At 41.7% G+C, this 22,883-nt stretch overlaps 2 protein-coding genes across 9 annotated transcripts; one reads left to right on the forward strand and one right to left on the reverse strand.

Annotated features, from left to right (window-relative positions):
• Positions 1-337: 337 nt before the first annotated feature.
• Positions 338-4,303, reverse strand: DMAC2L (distal membrane arm assembly component 2 like). The gene is made up of 5 exons (XM_084521513.1): positions 4,131-4,303; positions 3,829-3,938; positions 2,253-2,461; positions 1,251-1,422; positions 338-633 (listed from the first exon to the last, which is right to left on the reverse strand). Exons 2-5 carry the CDS (start codon positions 3,930-3,932, stop codon positions 519-521), a joined length of 600 nt encoding a protein of 199 aa, XP_084377639.1. The 5' UTR covers positions 3,933-3,938; positions 4,131-4,303; the 3' UTR covers positions 338-518.
• Positions 4,176-22,765, forward strand: L2HGDH (L-2-hydroxyglutarate dehydrogenase). 8 transcript variants are annotated; one of them, XR_014693715.1, is made up of 12 exons: positions 4,176-4,309; positions 4,545-4,660; positions 6,230-6,381; positions 8,841-8,972; positions 11,152-11,314; positions 11,594-11,628; positions 13,164-13,331; positions 15,220-15,377; positions 16,592-16,723; positions 20,094-20,299; positions 21,017-21,109; positions 22,651-22,765. XR_014693715.1 is itself a non-coding variant. In XM_084521496.1 (11 exons), exons 1-10 carry the CDS (start codon positions 4,227-4,229, stop codon positions 20,287-20,289), a joined length of 1,335 nt encoding a protein of 444 aa, XP_084377622.1. In that variant the 5' UTR covers positions 4,176-4,226; the 3' UTR covers positions 20,290-20,299; positions 21,017-22,765. The 8 variants fall into 8 exon arrangements, 3 of the variants coding, with proteins under 3 accessions (XP_084377622.1, XP_084377623.1, XP_084377621.1); XR_014693716.1 differs by having other exon boundaries at positions 22,666-22,765; XR_014693717.1 differs by having other exon boundaries at positions 21,022-21,109.
• The last annotated feature ends 118 nt before the right edge of the window (positions 22,766-22,883 follow it).

The raw sequence follows: 22,883 nt of genomic DNA on the forward strand, positions 1-22,883 counted from the left end.
CCTGCCTGTCTGTAGTTTAATCCATTGGAAACAAAGGCTCCACCAATTAAAGTGTGAAGAACAGGAAAAAGGCCCATAGGCTTTTATAAAACCACCACCCAGTGACCGGGTGAGATGCTCAGAGGGTAAACAGCTCTGATTTACACAACCATATAGTGAAACTGTACAGCACTGCTGTTTCACAACACTGACATTCTTTTCACTGTCATTTTGCACACGATTTCTTGTGCAATTAAATACTTTATAACTTCTAATTGATGAATTAACAGCTTCCTATAAAATCAGAAAATAAAATTATACCGAATCCTGCCTTCACAGTTGTTGGTTCACCACGCAGTTTAAGCTTAGTGAAATTTAATTACATATTTTGTCAACAGACTGCATGCAGCTTTTAAGGCTGGATTGAGAGATGTGGGCTTATTTCCATACCTGGAAATATGGTAACATCTACAATTTAATTATGCAACATATGATAAATACTGTGAAATCAAATACCTTTCATTTACTTGAAATTGCATTTATTCTAAATCCAGCTCCAGCTCTAAGTTTGGCAGTGCCTGCTGAAGGACATGAGCAGTAGTTTCTTTCTGTTTTATTCCAGGAAGGTCACTCAGATACAAATATTCAAGGTTCCTACAAACACATACAAAGAAAAGTTAGCAACTACTAGTTAACCACTGACTTAGAAATTAGACAAAGGATTATTCGCTGTAACTATTACAACTATTTTAAAGATTACTGGTCCTAATGGAAAATTTTTTTCTGAAGCGGGAGCTGTAAGTTTTTAGTTCATCATAAATTTAGTCTGTCTACACAGCTTAAAGAGAGGTCCCAGGCCCCCCCAATCATCAAGCTTCCTTTAAATTAAATACTAATTAATAATTTAATTGCCAATTTAATAAGTTATTATAATCTATATAGTAATTGGAGTAATATTTCAAAGTCCTTAATAATAACTTCCTGTAAGATGAAATCCAGTTCATCCCACCACCCATCTGTAGATGTCTGTAACTCTGTAACACTGGAACAGTTCCGAGTTACTTCAAGTCCACAGCTCGACAAAGCACATCCGATGTGCTTCAGAGCTACAGAGCACAGTATACAGCTGGCAGGTTGTCAGTCAGGTCAGTTCCTCAAACCCAGCCATCCCACAGCCCCACAAACATCTGAAACAGTCAGACTTTAGCCCTTCCAGTCAACATAATCCCAAAGCTGTGGGGTGATAGAGAAGAGCTCAGCAGTTCACGTACGTCAGCTTGTGAAGTGCAATGATGCCTTTATCTGTGACATTCCCACAGGAAATTATCTTCAGCTGCAGGAGACTCTTCTGTAAATTCTTAGTCTCACTGAGCCTCTTCAGACACTCGTCTTGTATGTAAATACACTTCTGCAGCTTGATTTCTGAAACATGTTCAAGACCATCTGGAAAGACACACACAAAAAAGACAAAAGTTTGTTTCAGAGTACCAGCAAAAACTTGTACTGGCTGTTAAACTCTCACTTGCAAATTTAGTAACTACTTCCACACACAGCAACCTGTTCCTGTGTGCAGGGAGTGGACACATAATGACAATGAATCTCCAAAATCCCCTTATGGGACTTGAAATTACAGAAACCCTAAAGTTTTCATCCTTTCGGTAATATTCTAACAGTTCTGACATGAGCAAGTAACAAAAAACTTCTGCAAGTCTGGGTGATAAAGAATGACTGAGTTAGGAATGTAATAATGCATGTAATTCCAACTAAGGGAAAAAAAAAAACTGCTCACCATTCTCCTTTTTGTTACTTAAAGGAAACTTAAAACACTTTTAAATATTTTTATTATTATATATATAAGAAACCAAGTGTTTGTTTTTTCTAAGATCATCATAAATGCCTGCAGGACAAGTAGTACTATGACACCAGAAACATCACTTGGTTTAAAAGAAAGAGTATTTTAAATAGTGCCCTTTGCTACCAACTACTTAACTATAAGCCCAATGAAACAAAATCTTTTTTGCACCACCTTAGTGCTACTGTCAGTTCAGGTAAGGGTGAGGAAGTTGCCAATTTCTTCTTGCTTCATAGCAAACGTGCAGCAAAATCTTAGGAACTGCTAAATCTTTGTAGGGCCAATTTAAGGGAATGAAAACAAAAGATTTCTCTAAATATTGCTACAGAATGAGGAAAGGACCCAGTTATTCATATTTTGAAGCAACTGAAAAGAACTAAGACCATTCAGTATATTGTTTGCACTGCTGGGTCTACATTACCCAAATAGTCAAATCCTCTGTACATGATGCAAGACTCGGTGGCATTAATTGCTTCTATCTTGTATTTCCCCAAGGGCCCAGTGGGGAGACCGTTGTAGTCCTGCTGCCATTTCTCAGAGCCTTGATAGCGCACCAGGGCACCGCACCGCAGCAGCCACTCTGAAGCTGCCCTGTCTGGTCCAACTGCTTGGATGCGTTCATAGTCCACTCTGCCAAGACAGAAAGAGCATTTACACATTTATTATAAGGTAGCAGATCTATTATCTTTGTAGTAATACTGCATAAGAAATATACAGTTATGGGCACAATAAGATATCAGAAGACCAAGAATATGATTTCCTGTAAGTGTTTTATTTGGACCATGCTGGTTCTTAATCAGCCTGGTATTTATTTTGTTGTCATCATTTTTGTTGTGTGTGTTTTTATTTGTTTGCTTTGTTTGTTTTTGATTTAACTTATTTTAAATAGCAGTTACTTTTGGTAACAAAAGAATACAGACACAGTTTGACTTGGCACACGTTAACCATTCTAATTGTTTATTTCCATGTCTGTAAGAAGAGATTAAAAAAACACACACACACAAAACAAAACACTTTTCTCTTTCCAGAATAAGATTTCACAACTGCAAATTTTTCTTGCAAAGATACCTTGATTATATAAGAACATAGAATGGTTTGGGCTGGAAGGGACCTCACAGCCCATCTAATTCCAGCCCCTTCCACGGGCAGGGACTCCTCCCACCAGCCCAGGTGGCCCTCAGCCCCATCCAGCCTGGCCTGGATTTTCTTCCTTACATTTAATCTAAACCTATTTTAGCTTAAAACTATTACCCTGTGTCCTATCCCTACACATATTGCCTGCCATATATATGTCATTCCTGAAGGCTTTTCCTCAATAATTACAGCAAATAGTTAAAATCTCCAAATCTAGTCAAGAAAAGGCTATCTTTCATAGTCTGGTGAGGAATGCTGAAGGCAGAAGCATAAACCTAGAAGAGGACCCTGGTCTGGCTGAACTTCCCACCCCATTACAGCCATCAGCTGCACCACGCAAGGCATTTCCGTAGGGCTGGAATACATAAGGCTGTTAGCTACTGGTAAAAGTTATGAAGAGAGAGAGTTACACTGAGAAAGACTTTATCTTTCTGAAAGATAAAGACTTTATCTTTCTGAAGGACTTTATCTTTCTGAAAGTAAACACGAAACCCTTGTGCAGCGGAACACTATTAAATGTTGGGCAGATGCTTTTCTGAATGAATAAACAGGACACAACAGTAATTCTGGCTTAGGTGTCAGTGCAGTTGGGGGCCAAAAGAAGACTGGGGAATAGGGAGAAAATCCCCCTTGCCAGCCTGCCTCAGCTACCTCAAGGAGGGGGCAAAGCACACCCTTCCTCTGGCACCCACTGCTCCATAGCTGGAATATGAAGGCACAACCCTGCCAAGCGTCAACATACAACCACTACTGACAGAAAATATTCTCTCCTATGCTGGGTCTTGGTCTGCCCCTCTCCACACAGCGTGTGGTGGATGTGTCAGACCCCCCGTGCTCACCGAGCGACCCCGCCCGTGCCTTACTTGTTGAACACGGCGTTCAGCCACCCCCAGAAATGTCTGCTCGCACCCGCATCCAGCACCTTACCCAGGCTGCGTGCTGGTGGCAAGGCTCTGCCCACCAGCATCCCGTCCTTGAAAATAAAAAGGGAAAGGGGAAAGAAGGGAGAAGGGCGCCGTTACTCGCAGCACCGCCAAGCCCACCCGGCTCCGTGAGGCGGCGTCTATAGGGGAAGCCCCTTCAGCCCCACCTCGCAGCCTCCCCTCACACCGGGCTCCCCTAAATCCGACCGGCCCTGCCCTCCCCTGCCCCGGCCGCCCCTCACCGCCACCTCCTCGCCTCCCGGAGCGGAGGAGGAGGAGAAGAAGGAGGAGAAAAAGGAGGAGCGCGGCGCGCTGTGGTGTCCCTCACCGCCCCTAAAATGGCGGCGGCGGCGCTGCTGCGGCCACGGGCGGGCAGCGGCGGGCCCGGGGCGCTGTGGCGGACCCAGCGCCGCCAGCGCAGGTGAGGGAGCGGGGAGGGAAAGAGGAGGCTGTGAGGGAGCCGTGAAGCCCTGAGGGAGCCCCGCTGCCTCCCCTCGGTCATGGGGACCCCCGGCCGTTCCCTCACACACACCCCGAGGACGTGAGGGGGGCGCCCGCGACGGGCGCTTCGCCCGCCCTGAGGGACGCGTCCCCGCCGGGGGCTGGTGGTATCCGCCGGGCGAGCTCTCACCACAGCCTCTCCGTGTGTTTTGTAGCACTTTCGACGTGGCCGTGGTCGGTGCGGGCATCGTGGGGCTCGCCTCCGCCCGGGAGCTGGTCCTGAGGCACCCCGAGCTCGCCTTCGCCGTGCTGGAGAAGGAGAAGGAGCTAGGTACGGTGGGTGTCCCGCTGCTGGGCTGTCAGACATCGCTGCCGAAATACCTCCACCAAAACATCCCTAGTTTGGAAGCGTGTCTTTGAAAGGAGATGCTTTTTGGGGTGGGTGAGCAGCAGTGGGAGAGCGGCTGCCCTTGTTGTTGAAGCAAGTGATGGTTTCCCCTTAGTTTGAGCGTCTTTGCTCCTAGACACTGGTGCCCTGATGGGATTTCTTCCTTCTCCTGAGGACATGTCCATCAGGTGTCCCTCAGAGCTGCCATCAGTCCCCTTCACTGCTGGCATTGCCAGGCTGGTCTGGAGACCATGGTCTGTGCTGCCAGCGTCCCCAGACACGTCTGAAGGGTAGCGGCGAGGCAGCACGGAGCAGGTCACAAACAGTGGGGGTACCGGGCTCTGCACCACAGCTGGGGTTTGGGGCAAAAGGACAAGGAGAGCAGATAACTGAAAGAATGAGCAGTGCAGGTATTGCTCTGCTGCTTTCACCTTTTCCTGCTGTTGCAGAGAGATGAGGATGAGGCTGTTTTAGTGCCGTACGGAGTGGGAGCAATTTTAAAAACGTTTGGGTGTTTCTGGTCGTGGCACTCTCTACGCTTGTCTATTAATTGCTAGCGCTGTAAACCACAATTGTTTGCCCCTTGTTTCTTGATATTCCTGTAGATGCTGCACAGGGTGCTCCCAGTTGGGTGGGAGGTCGAAGGTAAAGTAATGATAACTGGGCAGATACTGCTAGTTACTGGCCCAGCATTAGCCAGAGTAAAGTGGCACAGCTCCCAGTGTTGCCTGCTTACATCAGAATAGTTATTTCATATGTTTTGTGGGAAATCTTGAGGCACTTTGCACCTAGGCAACTCTCCTGGCTTTGAAATAATAAAGACTGAGCCCTGTTGCTTTGCTGTTTGAAAGCAACCCTTGGGAGTTGATATTTTAGGAGGGAGAACCTCTTACTTCAACTTAAATCACTTCAATAAAACTTGTTACAGTAAAATGAAATTATTTTAATAAAAATGCTCTTGATATTTTTCACCTCCATTTTACTTAGTTACTTCAGTTTAATTAGTTATGAAGTAATTAAACAGCAAGCTGATCCAGTTCACAAGTGTTTGAAAAGTGTACCAGTCCTGCCAGCATGTCCAAAGAAATGGAGGATTACACTGACATTACTTTACGTGAGGCCTTTAAGGATGTATTTTGCTTTAAAAGTGGAATTTCTTAAAACTAATTTTACACTTTCTACACTAACATGTAGAAAGGTTGGATGGATTTGCATGCAGTTGTAGCTCCTGGAGGAAAAACTCCCCCCACACATTGATTCAGCACATTTCAATCTGTGATGGTTTGTTGGCTTGTTATTAACTAACTGTTGCTGTGTCAGTGTTTTTTTTTTTTTTTCTAGCTTTTTGGCACCAGGGGAGGAATCCTGTGTGCTGTGTGATTATCTTAGTTGCGCATCTCTCGTAACATTGATTTAGGGCAGAAACTCAAATTGCTCACTTTTCTGACAGCTGAAATAATTAACCGCTCTTGGGAACGTGTATTTTAACGGTGTATTTTTCTTTCTGTTTAGCTCATCACCAGAGTGGACATAACAGCGGTGTAATTCACAGTGGGATTTACTACACGCCTGGATCTCTGAAAGCTAAGCTGTGTGTGCAGGGTGCAGCTCTCTGCTACGAGTACTGTGACCAGAAGGGAATTCCATATAAGCAGTGTGGCAAGGTACAGGAACTGCGGTGTGTTTTTACCTTTGAAACTGTAACTGTGATGTATGTTACAGTGTACAGCATGTGCCCCAGTATGGTATTTTCTTCCATGTTGCATTTCTGCAACTTATGTCCTACAGGATGAAGGTCTTTTTTGTTTTATTTCCAGCTGCTCAAGTTAGTTCCTTATCTGAGTCTAAGGAATAATCCTCCTTATCTGGGGGCTGAGCTGAAATAGCCTAGGTAACAGTGGAAGGAGGGCACCCACGCAGAGCCACGAACTCTTCCAGTATGCATATGCTATGCTTCTTGGCATAGCAGGCTCTGAAAAGACTCAGACTTGAATACAGCTCCAGGTGGGACCTAGGTACGTGCATTTGTACCATATTATATTCAACTCATACAACCTGAGATGCTGGAGACAGAAGAGTGGCTGTACTGATTCAGATCGGGGTTCATCCAACCTGGTTCTGGAGTTATCTTCAGAGACCAAGGGAGGAATGCAGGCAGGACAAACAAACATGTTAATTGTTAATTCTCTCAGCTTCCAACTATTTTCAGCTCAGGTTATTCTCTGAGCCTGATCTGTTTTGTCTGTGTTAACTCAATGGGTTTCTTGTCCAAGTGTTTTTCAATTAAAAGCATTTCCAGAGATCAACAGCCCGTTGCATGAAGAACTACCTCCTCTTGTTTTGAAACTGGTTCCTGCTGGCTTCATCTAAGGGCTCCTAGCCCTTTTATTGGGAGATGTGGTGAACAGTTGATCTGTGCCCATACTCTACAAGCCATGTTTAAATTTATATTTCCTCCTCCCAGAGTCATCTCTCGTAGCTGATGAGTCTTAGCCTTCTCAGTCGTTCCTCCTAGAGAAAGCACCTCATGACTTTTGTCATCCCTGTCATCTGAACCATTTCTACTTCAATTCATCTTTGATACAAGATAAGCACCAGTGTTCAGGGTGTGGTCGGGCAGTGGATTTTTGCAGTGAAATAGTGAAGTTCTCTATTATCATCTTGTATTCCATTCCTGATTGTTTTTAATACTCCATTTAGGGTATTTAGACTGTCAGCAGGCATGAAGCTGATGTTTTCATAGGATCATTTGTCACAACCCCCAGACCTTGGTCCTGATAACTCTGAACTTGGAGCCCAACACTTATATATGAGGCTCTTTTTTTTTTTTTTTTTTTTTTTTATGTGATCATCATTTCATATTACTCTGCACTGAATTTCATCTGCCTTTTTGTTGGTCTCTCATTCATCTCAGAATGTCCCTCTGCAGTTTTTACAATCACCTCTTCTCTGAACCACCTTGAGTCACTCTAAACCAGCACCTGACTTTCTCTCCTCCCTGGTTTCCCCTTTGCAGGTCACTCAAATGTCTCAGACAACACACGCCTTTCTCTTAGAAGTGTTGCGCAGACCCTGTGTGATATGATGAGGGCCACCTCAAGGCCTCCTAGCTCAGTGGCTTTTCCTCAGCCCCATTTGGGAGCTGGGTGCAGATCTCTCCCAGATCTGGGGTGCAGAGCTGAGATACCTGGATGTGGCAGTGTTGGTGGGCCCCATACCCACTCTGGTTCCGCTTTTTTTTTTGGCTGGACTGTTCGTGCTGTGCTCCTTAAGCTGTGGCACTGGTCACAAGATGGCACTGTGCGTTTGTGCAGCCACACACCTGGAGTTAGAAGCCTGCTCTTGACTCAGAGCACCAAGAGGTGTGGTGCTGGGAAGGGCTAACACAATCCCCGCAGCGTTGTTGGTCCTTTGCTGGCACCAAATTTCTGTATCTGTGCATCACCTTCCTCAGCAGTGTTTATTCCAGGAAAGGTGATATTGGGAATTAAATTTTAAATTTGATTTTAAATAGAGCAGCTCCAGGCTTGGAGAACTTGGTGCCTTGGTAGTGCAAAGGTGCCAGACCTGAGCAGGGCCTGGAAGTAGCGTGGTCTGCACAGGCTTGCTTCTGGTGTCCTTGGCACAGGTATCATAGCCTGGATAAATCTCTTGTGATAGCTGTGATCTAATGATGTGCTGAAGTGAGTAAGGCTGGTGCAGTTTAGTTGAGATGCTGTGTCAGAACATGTCCTTTATTCAAGACAGTTTGAGATTTTTACGTGTTGGGTTACGTTCAATTTTATTTTTTGGAAGCATCCCAGTGGCTCTTTGAAATCATGCTCTCTTCCTTCACATTCAGCTTTGTGGTCCCGTAGTACTTTTAGCAAATATTTTCCGTGGATAGTCACTCAAGCTATATATTAACATTTGTTTTTAACTCTCCCTGGTATATTGATGCTATTTGATGAGTTGTGTTTTTTGACTTTTGTGCTAGTAGTGGCACAAACCATGTTTTTTTTCCACCTTGCATTGTAATTCATTGTTCACACATTCACTGTTGCTTGCTTGTTTGGGCTGGGTGCCAGGGCTGAACTGGCTCTGTGTATTTTGCTCACTGGTGTGCCTTGTTATCTCTTTGAAGCTCATTGTAGCCGTTGAGCAAGATGAAATTCCAAGACTCAAAGCTCTGTATGAAAGAGGGCTGCAGAACAATGTCCGAGGTCTGAAATTGATTGGATCAAAAGAAATACAAGCGAAAGAACCCTTCTGCAGGGTAAGGAATTTTCTTATATTTAACCATTGTGTAAGATCTCAATTTTTCGGATGATGATATTTTTGAATTTAACGTGAACACGTTTCTGCCTTGGGGTAACTTGTATGGGTAACAAGTCGAAAAGAGCCTGAAAATCCAGAAGAAATGCAATTTTCAAGAAAAAAGAATACATCTGTTCATTTCTCAGGCCAATTCTTCATGTGTGTTTGCCATTACATACAAATCAGACCAGGCCTAACACAACATAAGGTGATCCTGCAGAAACTTTCTTGTCCATGCTTACTTTCACCCCGCTTTGCTGCTGCTTGTGCGTTCTCATTCCTTGTTCATCTGTTCACTGCACACCAATTCTCTGTGTGCTGACGACATAAAGAGCTGCTGCTGCTGTACTAATTGCAAATGACGTGCTGGTTTGTGTCACAAGGACCAGAATTCATGAATTGGAGACCAGGTAACTCATTTCACTTGCAGCCTACAAAAGGAACCAGATTCACTTGAGTCCAAGTGGAAAAGGAGGCTGTAACTCCTGAACAGGACTGAATCTATAGGCAAGCAGATGGAACCTGCAAGCTGTTCAAACTTCTTCCTTTTCTCAGCTTTACAAGGAGGTGTTCTCTCTGTATTTATGTGTTCAGGGAAAAAACAAACAAACAAACTGCTTTCCCACCAATAGGAATCGGTGATTTTTATTTTTTTCCCTTCTACTTGCAGGAGCTTGCTTGTATGTTTTTGTGGTCGATAGGCAGATTTTCCTTTCCCAAGGTCACAACTGCTATTTCTGAGTTTATGCTGAGACAGTTCTGCTCCTTCACACTAAAATTGTTTAACTTATGTTAAACTCAGTAATGCAGCAATGAAAATTCCTTCCCATCTGCAAATACAGGCTTGGTTCAAGCCAATTTTGATCGAGTTGCTTCCTATCCACTTGGCTGTAACATAGCACTTCTCAGCTTGTTTATTTTGACAGCAGGAGAAATGTGGGTGGTTTGTGGAATACAAAGTTGTTATTGTTTGGTTTGCCTTTGATTGAAAGGAAAATCTGGATGTAAATTCCCCATACTGTTTCATCTGGCAGCCTGCTCTCAGTGTAGTGCATGACTCATTGCTTCTGAGCAGTTGGAGGCTCAGACAAAAATTTTCTGGAGGGGAATCTTTTTTTTTCTGTCTTGTAAACACTTTGTATCCACTCCTTAAAACATTCTTTGCGTGTTCAAGATCCATCTGAGCACTTCTTTCTGCAAATGACTAGGTTCAGGTGGGGCTTACTACACTTGCTTTGGTTTCCTGTGCTGAATCCTTTTCTTCTAAGGAAAGGTAACTGCACATAGAGTGCAATGTATTATAAGACCATTGAAGTGGAGAGAAATCTTTTGTGCAGAAGACAATTTTATAAACCATTCTGTTTGTCTCAGGCTTGTGAATGGCCCTTATTGTAGTATCTAAGTGGCTGACAGTCTTCAGTGTATTTCTGCTTGAAGCATCTCTGCAAGATAAAGCAATCCTACTATCCCAATGGTATAGCTGGAACTAGGAAAACGTTCTGTCATCCTGCAGGATAAAAATTAAGTGAGAAACTGAGACATTTTGGTAGAAAAAAATAGTGAAATGTCTCTAAGAAAAATTTAAAAATCTCGCTCTGCACTAAACTTGAACCTTTTTTCTGCTTTCTGCTAGGACATGCATAGGCTGTTGTCTAACTCAGAAGGGACTTTTCTCTCTGATGTGCAATGCAGTGGGTGTTGAGACCAGGCTAGATCATATCTTTTAGCCTTGCAGGAGGCATTGGTAGTAGCCACACGTCAGGTAAACTCCCAAGTGACTGTTTGTAGGTGGAACTGCATAGTACGTGGTGAAAAATAAATGCATATTAGTTGAAGTCAGGATTAGGTAACGTGTTTTAACATTAAGCATTCTGTATCAACTAGTTGTTTTTGTTGTATTTTCACGTTCAGTGAAATCCCTGTAAGCAGTTTTCACCATAATAGTTGTCAGCAAACACAAACACTGCCACTGGAGCTGGAAAATGGAGAGACTGGGAACAAGCAGCCCAGGATGGGGAGACACCAGTACTCCCTTCTTGGTGGCAGCGCACATCATTCCAGGGAAAATATGTTTTGTATCAAAGACCAAAGTGCACATACAGCCTTCACTGTTCTTTCATATCTTAATATTGTTTCAGGGTCTGATGGCCCTTGATTCTCCATATACTGGTATTGTGAATTACAAACAAGTGGCCGAGTCCTATGCTGAAGACTTCCAGGAAGCAGGTGGAACAATCTTGACAGATTTTGAAGTTACGGGCATGGAGATGGCTAAAGAAAGTTCTTCAGAAAGCGCAGATGGTAAGGCGATTTTTGCCCTTCATTTACTACAGTCCTGCAAAAGATTTTGTTCAAAACATGTTTGCATTAGGCTCAGAGATGTGATTTCAGTTTTCTGCCTGAAAAGGATGTTTTTAGACAAACTATGCTAACTATTAATTTATAAATACAGTCATGTCCAATGATGTCGGTTACCCTGAACCCTTTGTTGTGTCAAGTGGCTAATTCTGTCGGTTTTCTGTTATGTGTCCTCTTAATTCCTTAATTCTTAATTTCTTCTCTTGTCTAATTCTCTTGCAGGACTGAAATACCCAGTCATCGTTAGGAACTCCAAGGTAAGAACTAAACTCAAGATTTCGTTGCTTAATAGGAAGCTATTCTTCCTTTTCTTAAGAATTGGTGTCAAGTCCTAGTGCATTAGTCAGCCTCTGGAAAGCTTTAAAGGTGCTTTTCTATAACATGTTCGCTGTCATCCAGGACTGCTGTTATAGAACAGCTTCAGTCAATTGTTAACAAAGCATACGAGTATGTTCAGATTTTACTGTGTGCTGAGAATAATAATGAAAGTATAACTTTCTGCTGCTTGACATCTTTGATGGTATGTGCTCCTTATCTTCCTTATTTGCACATTCTTACGCTTGTTGTTTCCATGGACTCCTTTTATTACTTATTGATTTAGAGAGAAACATGAATTTTCATGTTTGTTCTTGATCTTCGACATCTATAAAAATGATAAGGAGGCATTTGTAATCGTTTTATTATCAGAAAGCCACGAGGTAATGTAGTGAAACAGGTACACGTACTGGGGTTGTTAAAGCAGGTTTGTTAATGCTGCACAGCAAACATACTTGTAACCTTTTCACCTTCAGGAGAAAATATCTGTGCTCTTTTTCTTGGGGGGAGAGAGAGAAAGGGAAAACAAAGACCAAAAAAAATGACATGAACAAAGAACACCTTCCCTACCATATCCCAAATAGCGTTTCAAGTTAGAGCTGCTGCTTTTTTTAATCCATTTCCCTGCTTTCATTAAAAAGTAGCTTCCAAAATCTGTTAGATTCCCTCATCAAAAAGTGAGTACCTTATAGAAATGTTTTTAAACGGGGAAATAAAAGTTTTAAAAACAACAAAAAACAAACAAACAAAAAAAAAAACAACAACAACAAAACCAACCACATAGTATTTGAAAATGTGGATTATGATTTTTAAAATTTATTCAGATAATAAGGTGTTGAGCTATTTAACAGCTCTCCAGTGCTATGAATTTAGGTGTCTGGATAAGCTACTGTTCAGCATGACCACTCCCAGTGCGGGGGTGAAATCTGTTAATGGCCTCATTTAACCAAGTGTCTTGTGGTTGTTTAGGTACCTCACCTATAATGTGCCCTCTGGCAAGGAAAATGTGGCCAGGGAGCTGCATTAGTGTGGCATCAGTGCTTTGTAGGATGCAGACAGCAATGAGGGAGTGCCAAAGGGAGGTAGTTGGTTAGCTGGAGGAGCAGTGTTTAACTCTCATGGTGGGCCTTAGCCCCGTGCAATAAGCCTGTGTAAGGAACTTGAAGGTAGTTTGAGAGTTGATGACATTTCTTGACTTCTTTTTTTTTGCTTTCCCCCTTTTGTTCTTCAAAGATTCTTCCAGTCTTACCTATCCAATTAATTGCCCTTTCAAGATAGTTCTCCTCCAGGGAATAAAGGAAAATATCTGAAATAAGATAAAAGAACTGAAATGAAACAATTAAATGTTTTGAAAATGTGGTTGTTTCTATTTCTGGTTTTGACTCATATTTTTCCAAGGATTTTAAGTGATAGGTGATCTTTTAGTAGATATGCTGAATTTTTAATTGTTTGATTTTGCCTTTTTTCCCCCATCCAGGGTGAGGAAATCTACTGTCGGCACATTGTGACCTGTGCAGGACTCTACTCAGACCGCCTGTCTGAAATCAGTGGCTGCAGCCCTGAGCCTCGTATTGTACCCTTCCGTGGAGATTATTTGGTGCTAAAACCAGAGAAGTGCTATATGGTTAAAGGAAACATTTACCCGGTAGGTACTCTCTTGTGCATGTTTCACAGTGTCCTAGGAATTGCTAAAACTACAGAAATAAGGGCAATATCACACTTTTGTTTCTGTTAGACTGAAGATAGTGATGCACAACATCTCAGCATAGGTTCAGTTGCTTTCTGACAGGACAGCTTGTTTTTTAAGGAACAGGTAAAAGAACCATCAGGGAAAATTATTGCCAGTGAGGTTTTCTATTTGTTCACTTCTTAAGGAATGGGTTGGTATTATTATTTTAGGGAAAGAATCAAACATTTAACATGATAGCCATATACCCACAAAAGCCTGGATTTTTTCCATGTATTATAAAATAAACCCGTTGGCAGGATTCAGAAGTCGATGAGGGACAACAGTAAATTATCAGTTAATTAGATGCAGTGTTTAATTTAGTCTGCTAATGCTGAAGGCTCAGACTGAGATATATTGTCTATTAGTTTCATCTTGAATTAACTTTACTTTGTATGACAAAAAAATAGAAGTGGTAGGAAAAGGACAAGCTTTCTACAATCTAGTAAGAAAACTGGTGTGATGAAGAGGGACAATTCCAAAGAGAAAGTGAAATTATCAGTGAGGAAGAAAGGATTCCTAGGGTAGCATTTAATCAATTCAGGAAGTATATTTAGATATTGCCTTTTTAATATGAGCTTAGGTTTGCCTGCTAAAAGCTGGCACAGGTCACCCCATGGATCTCCAGGTATCGGATGTTGTTCGGCCTCCTGTCACCTGGCAATGATGCAGGATCCTGCATTGGGATGGAGGGAGGAACTGGCTGGAAATGGCTTCCAGCCTTGTGCCATGGCTATGGGAGAATAGTTTGTACCCTCTGAAAATTTGTTATGGCCAAACATGGCAGTAAGACTAGAACACTGCTTTATTCACTTAGTTATATGTTACCAGAAATGGATTTAGTTTGTGGAATGGCTGCACTAAGCTTGGAAAAATTCTGAAGCCTATTTCTAACAGGAAAAGCAGTGCTCTGAATACAGGAAAGAAACTTATGTTGAAGTAATTTCATAGTCATAACCTATTTTTGATAACATAACCTATGTTTTGATATACCAATCGATTGTTTATTTTCAGCCTGTAAGATAGTCACTCTGTAGGCCCCTACAGCTAAAGATCTTGAAACCCCAGCACATAGAGAGGTGTGCTTATTTTATACTTTTTTCTGTGTATAGACAGCTTGTTTCTGTCAGCCTTCACACACAATTACACTGTTCCATTCACAAACAATAAAAGAAACTGCAGATACTTATTATTCCTATTAATCAGGCTTGCTAACCATTTGAGTTATACAGGAAAGGTGAGGTTTTCCTTATATTTTATAACCTACTTTATTGTAATGTAATTACTATTGGTGAATAGCATTTGTGTGTTCTTGGTTTTGTTGTGGGTTGATTTATTTATAGCCTGAGAAATCACGTATACTTCTTCATACGTTGATTGTTTTGCTTTATCTGGGATGCAGTCTTGCTTGGCCCTGCTCTGTTCTTCAGCATTTTCAATTAGTTACGTGCTGTAACTGTACAATTAACAAACACAGAAATGAGCTCAGGAGCCAACTGCGTGGTTATTTGTCTTGAATGTTCTTGTGGTGAATGGAAATAAAATGGCAAACTGAATTACTTTTTCACTTTTTTTTAATTTATTTAAAATGAATTATTTCCATTTATTGGGAGGACGGCTCCTTTATTGTGTTTGGGTTTGTTTTATTCACTCTCACACAATAACCTGTAAGTACCATGCTTTCCTTCTCACAAATATTTCCCATGTTTCTCAGAGTAGTTTGTTGGCCTGGGTGGTTGCATAGCTATTTGATTGATCTGGTTTGTAGCCGCTGAGGTTAGCTGTAATAACTTGTATCCTGCTTTAGGTTCCTAATCCTCGGTTCCCGTTCCTGGGATTTCATTTCACACCAAGAATGGATGGCAGCGTTTGGCTTGGTCCGAATGCAGTCTTAGCCTTTAAGCGAGAGGGCTACAAATTGTTTGACTTCAGTACTACAGACTTCTTTGATGCTGTGCTGTACAGGTAATCGCATCTTGTCTTTTTGCTTGCTCAATACAGTAATTTAAATGTCAGCCTGTGATCCAATGGAAACTTGTTTTTGTCAAAAACCCTGCCAACCTTTTGATGTGTTAAAAGGCAGTTGTGCTGATACGGGTGGACTTCCCAAAGAGATTCAACTTCATGTACTCTAATTTCAGTATTTGTAAACTACCAAGGTGTTTCTCAGCTGGTCTGAGGATGTGACTGCTCATCAGGAGGTACTGGTGAGCTGTGTTGCCACTAATGGGGCTGCTTTGGGACTGGTCCTGGTTCAATGGAGTGCAATATTTTAACCAATGTAAACAGTGGGAGTAAAATCTCTGCAGAGGTTGCTTGGACAAGAGAATACAGAGTGGTCTGGATTGTCATGTTAAACTGTATCAGGTCATCGATATGAGTTTAGAATTTAAAAACATCGGAGTGCAAGGAGATATGTTGAGAGCCACAAAGACTGGGAAGCTGTCTTACAAAGCATGTCAGAGCAGCTAGGAATCGTTGCTAAAAATGCTAGCGTAAATCAACAGAGTGTCTGTAGAAGTTAAGAGAAATTTTGCTCCTCTATGAGGGGCTGACAGGTACTGAGTGCTCAATTTTAGAAATTAGGCTGGAAAAAAGGATGTGAAAATATTGGGTAGGGTCCAAAGAGAGGCTGCAGAACAGGTCAGGGAACTGCAAAATAGCTTCCTGGCAAGGAGCTCAGCTTAATGCAGTTTATTAAAGGAAAGTGTTGAAAACATCTTGATCTTTATCTATAGATTTTTATACTGGAAAACCAAGCAAGCAAGGCTTACAAAGGCATAACAAGATTCACTACCAGAAAGCTGAGGTTTTTAGGAGTAGATGATCTCTTCAGAACAACTAGAAAAAAGCCTCGTGCATGTGGGTTTTCAGCTTCTTGCATCGATTTGATTGAATCAGTCAAAAAGCCTGGACATAGGAAGGACTGGAGTTCAGAGTGATGTTCCACAGAAAGAATGGAAGTGAACGATACAGCTCTGTTTTCAAGGTTTGATGAAAACAGGGAAGAACCAGCATGTATTTCCCAAGAAGAAAGCCATGATTGGATTATTGACACAGGGAATTGAAGATTTTGCTCTGCAATTGCCTTTGCTACCTTCTAAAGACAACATTATTTTGACATGTCTGCATATATCATGGAAGATTTGTTCTTACTGCAGTTATTTTTTTCTCTACAGTGGGTTATGGAAGCTTGTACTGAGAAACCTGTCGTATGGACTGAATGAAATGTACCGAGCGTGCTTCCTTAGTGCACAGGTAAAGGAACTTCAGAAGTTCATACCAGAGGTCACCGTCAATGATGTACTCAGGTAAAGAAAACTTTTCTTGTTAGTAACACCCAACGGCTTGTTTAATCTCTTATTTTTGATTGTAGCAAATGTAGCGTAGCTTACTCCTTTCTTCCACCAAAATGCGCTACCAAAGCATGAAAGTATTTGGATGCTTTCTCCAAGAAGGTGTTTTATATCGTGTAAACTTAAGTATAGGCAGGTTTGATGAATAGTTTTATTACTTTTACTCTCCCTAGGCTGAAATTCACAGATATGACATGCCAAAAAAGAGAAATATCTTCCAAATGACACATCAAGTAGCTTGAACATAGTGTTTGCTTCCTTTGTGAAGCAAAATTAATGAAATTCATTAGTGAATGGCTAGTGAATGGGGAAGCCTGAGAGTTGTTACTCATACTACTAGAGGGAGGGATGTAGCATAATAGGTACCCCGGCTAAATTTCCTGTATTTAGGAGAAGAGAAGGCTGCTGATTCCCCTCAGGAAGGGAACATATGGCTTAAGGCATAGATGTTTAATGAAAAGTGGAAAGCTGTAGTGCTAGGAAAGAGCAAGAGCTGGCAGAAATTGCAAGAAGTGCTTGCACCTCTGTTTTTTACATGGAGGAGGACAGTGATGTTTTTCTGTGTGCTTGAGAGCACTGTGTCATCAGATAGGAGTGAATAATGCCTTGGTTTGATCATGTCAATAAATTGTATTCAGCTTCTTAAGGTGTGGAGAGAGACTAATTCAAAGGAGTGTTGAAATGACAGGGAACTGAAGAGATTTGTGAAGAAAGCTGAGGCATTTAAAGTACGTGGAGGTGGGTTTAATTGTCTAAATATTTGCAGGGAGAAAATGCAAAATAAGAGGGGGGAAAAAAAAGGAGTTACTTCAGGCAGAATACCGTTGGCATGAAATTCATGTTTGACAAGGCTTGCTGTTTCAAAACAAAAGGTTTCCTTTTGAAAAGAGAGGGCTTGTTTGCGTGTTTGGGGAGGAGAGTGACTTCACAAGGAGGAAAGATACAGAAAATCCTCTGCCTGGCTACCTGCCCTCGTTTTACTGTAATGACTCTGAGACATCTCCCACTCTGCTTCTCAAGTTCGTTACGCTGCCCTGCGCTCCCCCAAAAGCCTGCCTAGCCTTTGACTCCCCAGCCTGATTTCATTGTTTGTTTTTTTCCTTGGGAATCTTTACAAGGCTGGAAAAAAAGTTGATTTCTCTGCCTTCTGAAAATTTAAGAGCTCATAACCTTCAGGAATGATGGGAAATGGAGAAGGAGGAATTTATAACCTATCAGGAAGCCTTTCCTTATAGGAAGAACAAGTAGCTTAGAAAGCATAACTTCTTAAATGTTGTAACACTTATCCTGTTACTTCAGAGACTTAAAACTAGACAGAACAGGAGACTGGAATGATCTCCAGAACTTTGTTTGTGGAGGGTGGACTTGCAAATCTGGGGCTTGTGGGAGAGGTGAAAAAGGAGAAACTTGCTGGTCAGGACTGGAGAAGTGAAGTCTCTGTGCTGCAAGCTGGTGGTGACTTGAGAGCAGTTGGAAGAAGTCTTCTGGGCTTGTTCTGTGCAGGTATTGGCATGTGGCTGGCAGGAGGCAAGCTGCTGGGGTAGGTGAGCCTGTGATCTGACCCAGTATGAATGTCCTTCTTGTGTTTGTTACAGAACAGCAGAAATCTCCACTTTGGGGGTTATTTTCTAGTAAAATGATACTCTTGGTTCTCTAATTCCAAAGGAACAATGCATTTTGTTTTTTTCTCTAGTAACCCGCTGAGGTGGAAACGCCCAGTAAGGTGTTAGAGAATGGCAGGACTGGACAAGCAAGCCCCAGTGGCTGTTGAACGGAAGCAAATTTCTTAGACTGACTCATAATCAATAAAGTGCAGTATCTTCGGTTTTGCCACCAGAGGGTCACAGAGACTCTGAGATGGGAAACTCCACAGAATTAGTCTACAATGAGCTATTATTTCAGATTTCTCCCTATCTGCCAACAAATTATCTTTAAGGAGAATATGGTGCCATGTTTACTGCAGTGCTTTCACCTCTGGAGTAAGACAAAGGAGTCACAAATGTTTGCATGTCCTTTGTGGTTCTTAATTCTCTACATGAGTGCTAGTGCCCTTTACAGTAATCCTAATCATCTTTTCTAAAATCAGCGTTGGGAAAACCTTAGCACGTATGCTTGTGAAGAAAGCCTGCTTACTGACAGACAGGCAGGTGCTGCATCAGGTTCAGGGCTGCAGGTAGTTGTGCCCTGCAAGGATTTTGAAGGAGCACACTTAACTTGTGAGCCACTGCTACCCTGCCGTGTCGTCTTCACATGGGCACAGTGTTTGGGAGTTGATGCTGCCTTAAGATTTGGATGATCAGATTCAGCTCCCTGCTCTGCCTTGTGACTTTGGACAAACGTTGAGAATATGTTTACCTGAAGAAATTTAGCATAATAATAATATGAATAATCATAAAGATGTAATTTATAATGTGGTAGTATGGAATGACGTAGTATAGATGTACTTATCAGTGTTCAGTGTGTCTGAGAACCCTTCCTCCTTTTACAGCAGGAAATTTGTCTATGCACCTGAGGTGTTCTGTTTGTTTTTTGTTTTCCCTTTGTGCTCCTGTAAAATGGGAATTACAGCACTTTCAAATTTGCATTGGAAAGAGTGCTCTGGTAGTAAATTCCTTAAAGATTGTGAGGCACTGGGTACCATAGAAATACCACTGGGAAGTCATTGTTACTTTTTAATCTGATAAATTATTGGGTGCTCCTTGGTTTTCACATGTGATAAAGATGTTGGCCTTGAAATAGTCATCTTGGCTGTCATGTGGAAACGCATGGTTATGTGTTGTGCAAACTTCACAGCCATAAAATGTTTTCATGATGTCACACGTTACTTTTCATGGGAAAAGCCTGGTGCTAGAAATGAGGCAACGTATGCAAGCACCAAAAGCCCCAAGACAGCTTGTCAATACTTCTGCCTTTCTGGACAGAAGTAAACATTGGAAAAAATGCAGGTGCTGTTTATATAATCATTGCTGGTATTTGCTAAACATTGTGTTGACATTCTGAGAGAGTGTGTCAAAGCTTGGGTAAAGTCTGTAACTTTAAAATCCATCTAACTTCAGATAAGAATCCTTTTTGATCTAGAATAAAGCAGACCAATGTCTTGTCTTTTCCTTTGTTTCTGTGGGATGGTTCCCTAATATTACAGAAAGGGATTCAGTTCAAAATTATGTGGTTTCTATGGTTTGGTTTTAAAACATATTGGAAATGTTACTAATTCCTGGGTCCTTTACATTTTCTTAAAGAAATTACTAATATTACCATATTTCAATTAAGCTGACTGGATTGTTACAACATTCTCTTTCTAACAGTGAGCTCCTCTGATTTGCAGGGGTCCCTCTGGAGTGAGAGCTCAAGCGTTGGACAGCGATGGAAATTTGGTAGATGACTTTGTATTTGATGGTGGCACGGGAGATATCGGAAGCAGAATTCTTCATGTCCGAAATGCCCCTTCCCCTGCTGCTACCTCCTCCCTTGCCATTGCAAAAATGATTGCAGATGAAGTGAAGCGAAGATTTGAATTGTGAATATTGACAGGTGCAGTGCTGTTTTCCCCTTCTCGTATGTGTAGCAGCTTGTCTGCATTGAATGAACCCTGCAGCCTTTAATGACAAAGATGAAACAGGCAATGTGTTGCTTGCAAGATCAACCGGTAGAGCTGTGCAGTGCAAAACCAGCACTTGAAGTGTTTGCCAGCCCACAGCTTGTCAGTTCCCTGAGCGAAGGATTTACGGTTCCTGGCAAGGCCTGGTATGGTGCTGGCATCTGCAAGAGCCAAGCAAACGCACCGTTGACAGGTTCACAGTAAAGGCTTGTCCACCTCAGCAGGAGCAGCCTGTGGAGGGGCTGGTGCCAGGCTCCGGACGAGGTTCTCCCAGGACTGCAGGGAGCAGTAGGTGGAGCAGGAAGAGTCTCCATGGTTGGGTTGCCCACCTCTGGGGAAAAAAAACAAAAACAAACAAACTAAAAACCACACAGGCATGGGGTGGTTGTGTGTGTGCTTTCTCTCCGTCTCTTTAAATTGGTCCCCTAACTTGTATTAAAATAATGGAGATAGAAGGATAAGCCCTGCTTAAGGATTCTGTAGATATGGAATTAAAAGCTTTATCAGAGACTGAAAACGATATTCAGAGCCTTTTACATAAAGTATTTCAGAGAAAAATAAGCCTAACGAGATTGACTTGGATTTGGTAATTTAGATATGCAATTCAGATACACAGTCTATCTGATCTGTCTCTGTTTTTTTTCCTATAGAGCAGAAATTAAAATGTGTATAGAAACAGTCATTTTTCATGTACCTTAAACCTGGGAAGTCATCACAGATCAGGAACTACTTCGGCGGTTTGGGTTGGTATTTTTTTTTTTTGTTTGCTTTTACCCTTTGAATACTGGTAGGGCAAAAGGAGCTTATCTTTGTACAGCATATTGAGCAATCTAGTGGAAATGGTCTTTGTAAAAGCAAATGTGAAGGGAGGGAAGCTACAGAAACCTGTCTTAATTGACTCATGTTGCATACTGCTTCCCTTGGAGCCCAAAGAGCAGTGAGTCAGGAAAGCTTCCCATTTCCCTCATGCCTGGCAAGGGGGGAGCTCAGAAAGTACTGGTTACTCTTGTGAGCTCTTACTGGTACTTGAAGCTTTATCAAAAGTGCACCTAAAAGAGAATCTGTGTGGAGACTGGAGAAATATAAGGAGATGTTAAACAAGTTCTAAGCTAACAGTATCTTGGTGTGTTCTGCATAATTGCTACAAAAAAGAATTATGTGGCCCGAGGGACAAAGTACTTCAGAGTACTTTTAAAGCAGATGTTCACAGGATGTTGGGTAATACAGATAATTGTGGGTAGTTTGCTACCAGGCGATTTGCCATGCTTTTTTTTTTTTTTCATTTGCTTTCTGTAGCTCTCTGACATGCATGAGGGATTGTGTTATCGTAGAAGGTCAGGTGTGCTAGCTGGTGTTTTTACTGTACAGAGCTGAGCTGCTTTTGAGAGCCAGGGCTTAACCTATCTGTTTGGGTTTTGTTGTGTTGTTCTTTTTTCCTCTGGTGACATCTACTTTACTGGAAAAGTGACTCCCATATAAGGGCAACCTGGAAATGCAAATAATTAATCCTTCAAAGAAAAGCTTTGGTCTTTATTTTTAGCCTCAATAACACCAGACAAAGATTCAGATGTTCCAAATGCTAAAATACAGTGTACAAGTTATATCTTCACAATGAAACAATTGTATCTTCACTCCCCTCCAGAAGTGTTGCCTATCAACAGTAAATACTACAAAAAGATTGCAAAAGCAACTTCCTCCCACACGAGGTGTGGCCCTAACATGTATTGACAGAATAAAGAACATTAAAATGTAAAGCAGTCATATACTGTGGTGAATCTTAAGTCAGCACATTTAACTGCACAGCCTGCTGTGCATTTTATCTCAGGAGATGATTATTTTGGGGTAGAGCTTAACTGAAGCTTTCAAATTCTGTAGCATTCTGCAAAATATTTATATTTTTAGAGATTAAAGCTATAAACCTTTTTTAAAGGAATAACTTCAGTGATTTATGATAATTGGGTTTAATACATACATTGTGTGTTGCCCATGAAGTGTGAAAATGTATGAATGTATTTTTTTTTTAAAAGGGTCCAACTCACTGGGATGGCTTAATCACCTTGCCTTTCACTATTGTGATTAAAATAGCATATTTTTAAAATTGCTGTAAGGTCTGTGTATTTCTCCTGACTTACAGAAAAGTTTCACTGGTATTTGCTAGCTCTCATTAGAGTTAGATGGCTATATCCCCACATAATAGGAATTACTTTATTTATTTAGAGGGTAGGGTGCAGAACCTGTCTTCCTAAAGTACCTTTATCTTATCTGTGCTTGTACCACTTCACAGCTTTTTCTCATGTAGGTATGTGTGCGGTGGGCAGAACTGGTCCTGAGCCTGACCTGGACCTGTAATGACATGTGGAATGGTAATTCTTGAAATTCCGAATAAACGCATTAAGACAGCTTGTGATAAACCTCCTTTTTTTCCCCTAAAATTGTTCCTCTATAGGGTCAGTCCTAAATGTTGGAAGAGTGTGGTATGATGAGTGTTCTGGTTTTTTTAAGGTGTTGTAAAGAAGT

This window comes from Aythya ferina, assembly GCF_964211825.1.
Source record: "Aythya ferina genome assembly, chromosome: 5".
NCBI classification, from domain to species: domain Eukaryota; kingdom Metazoa; phylum Chordata; class Aves; order Anseriformes; family Anatidae; genus Aythya; species Aythya ferina.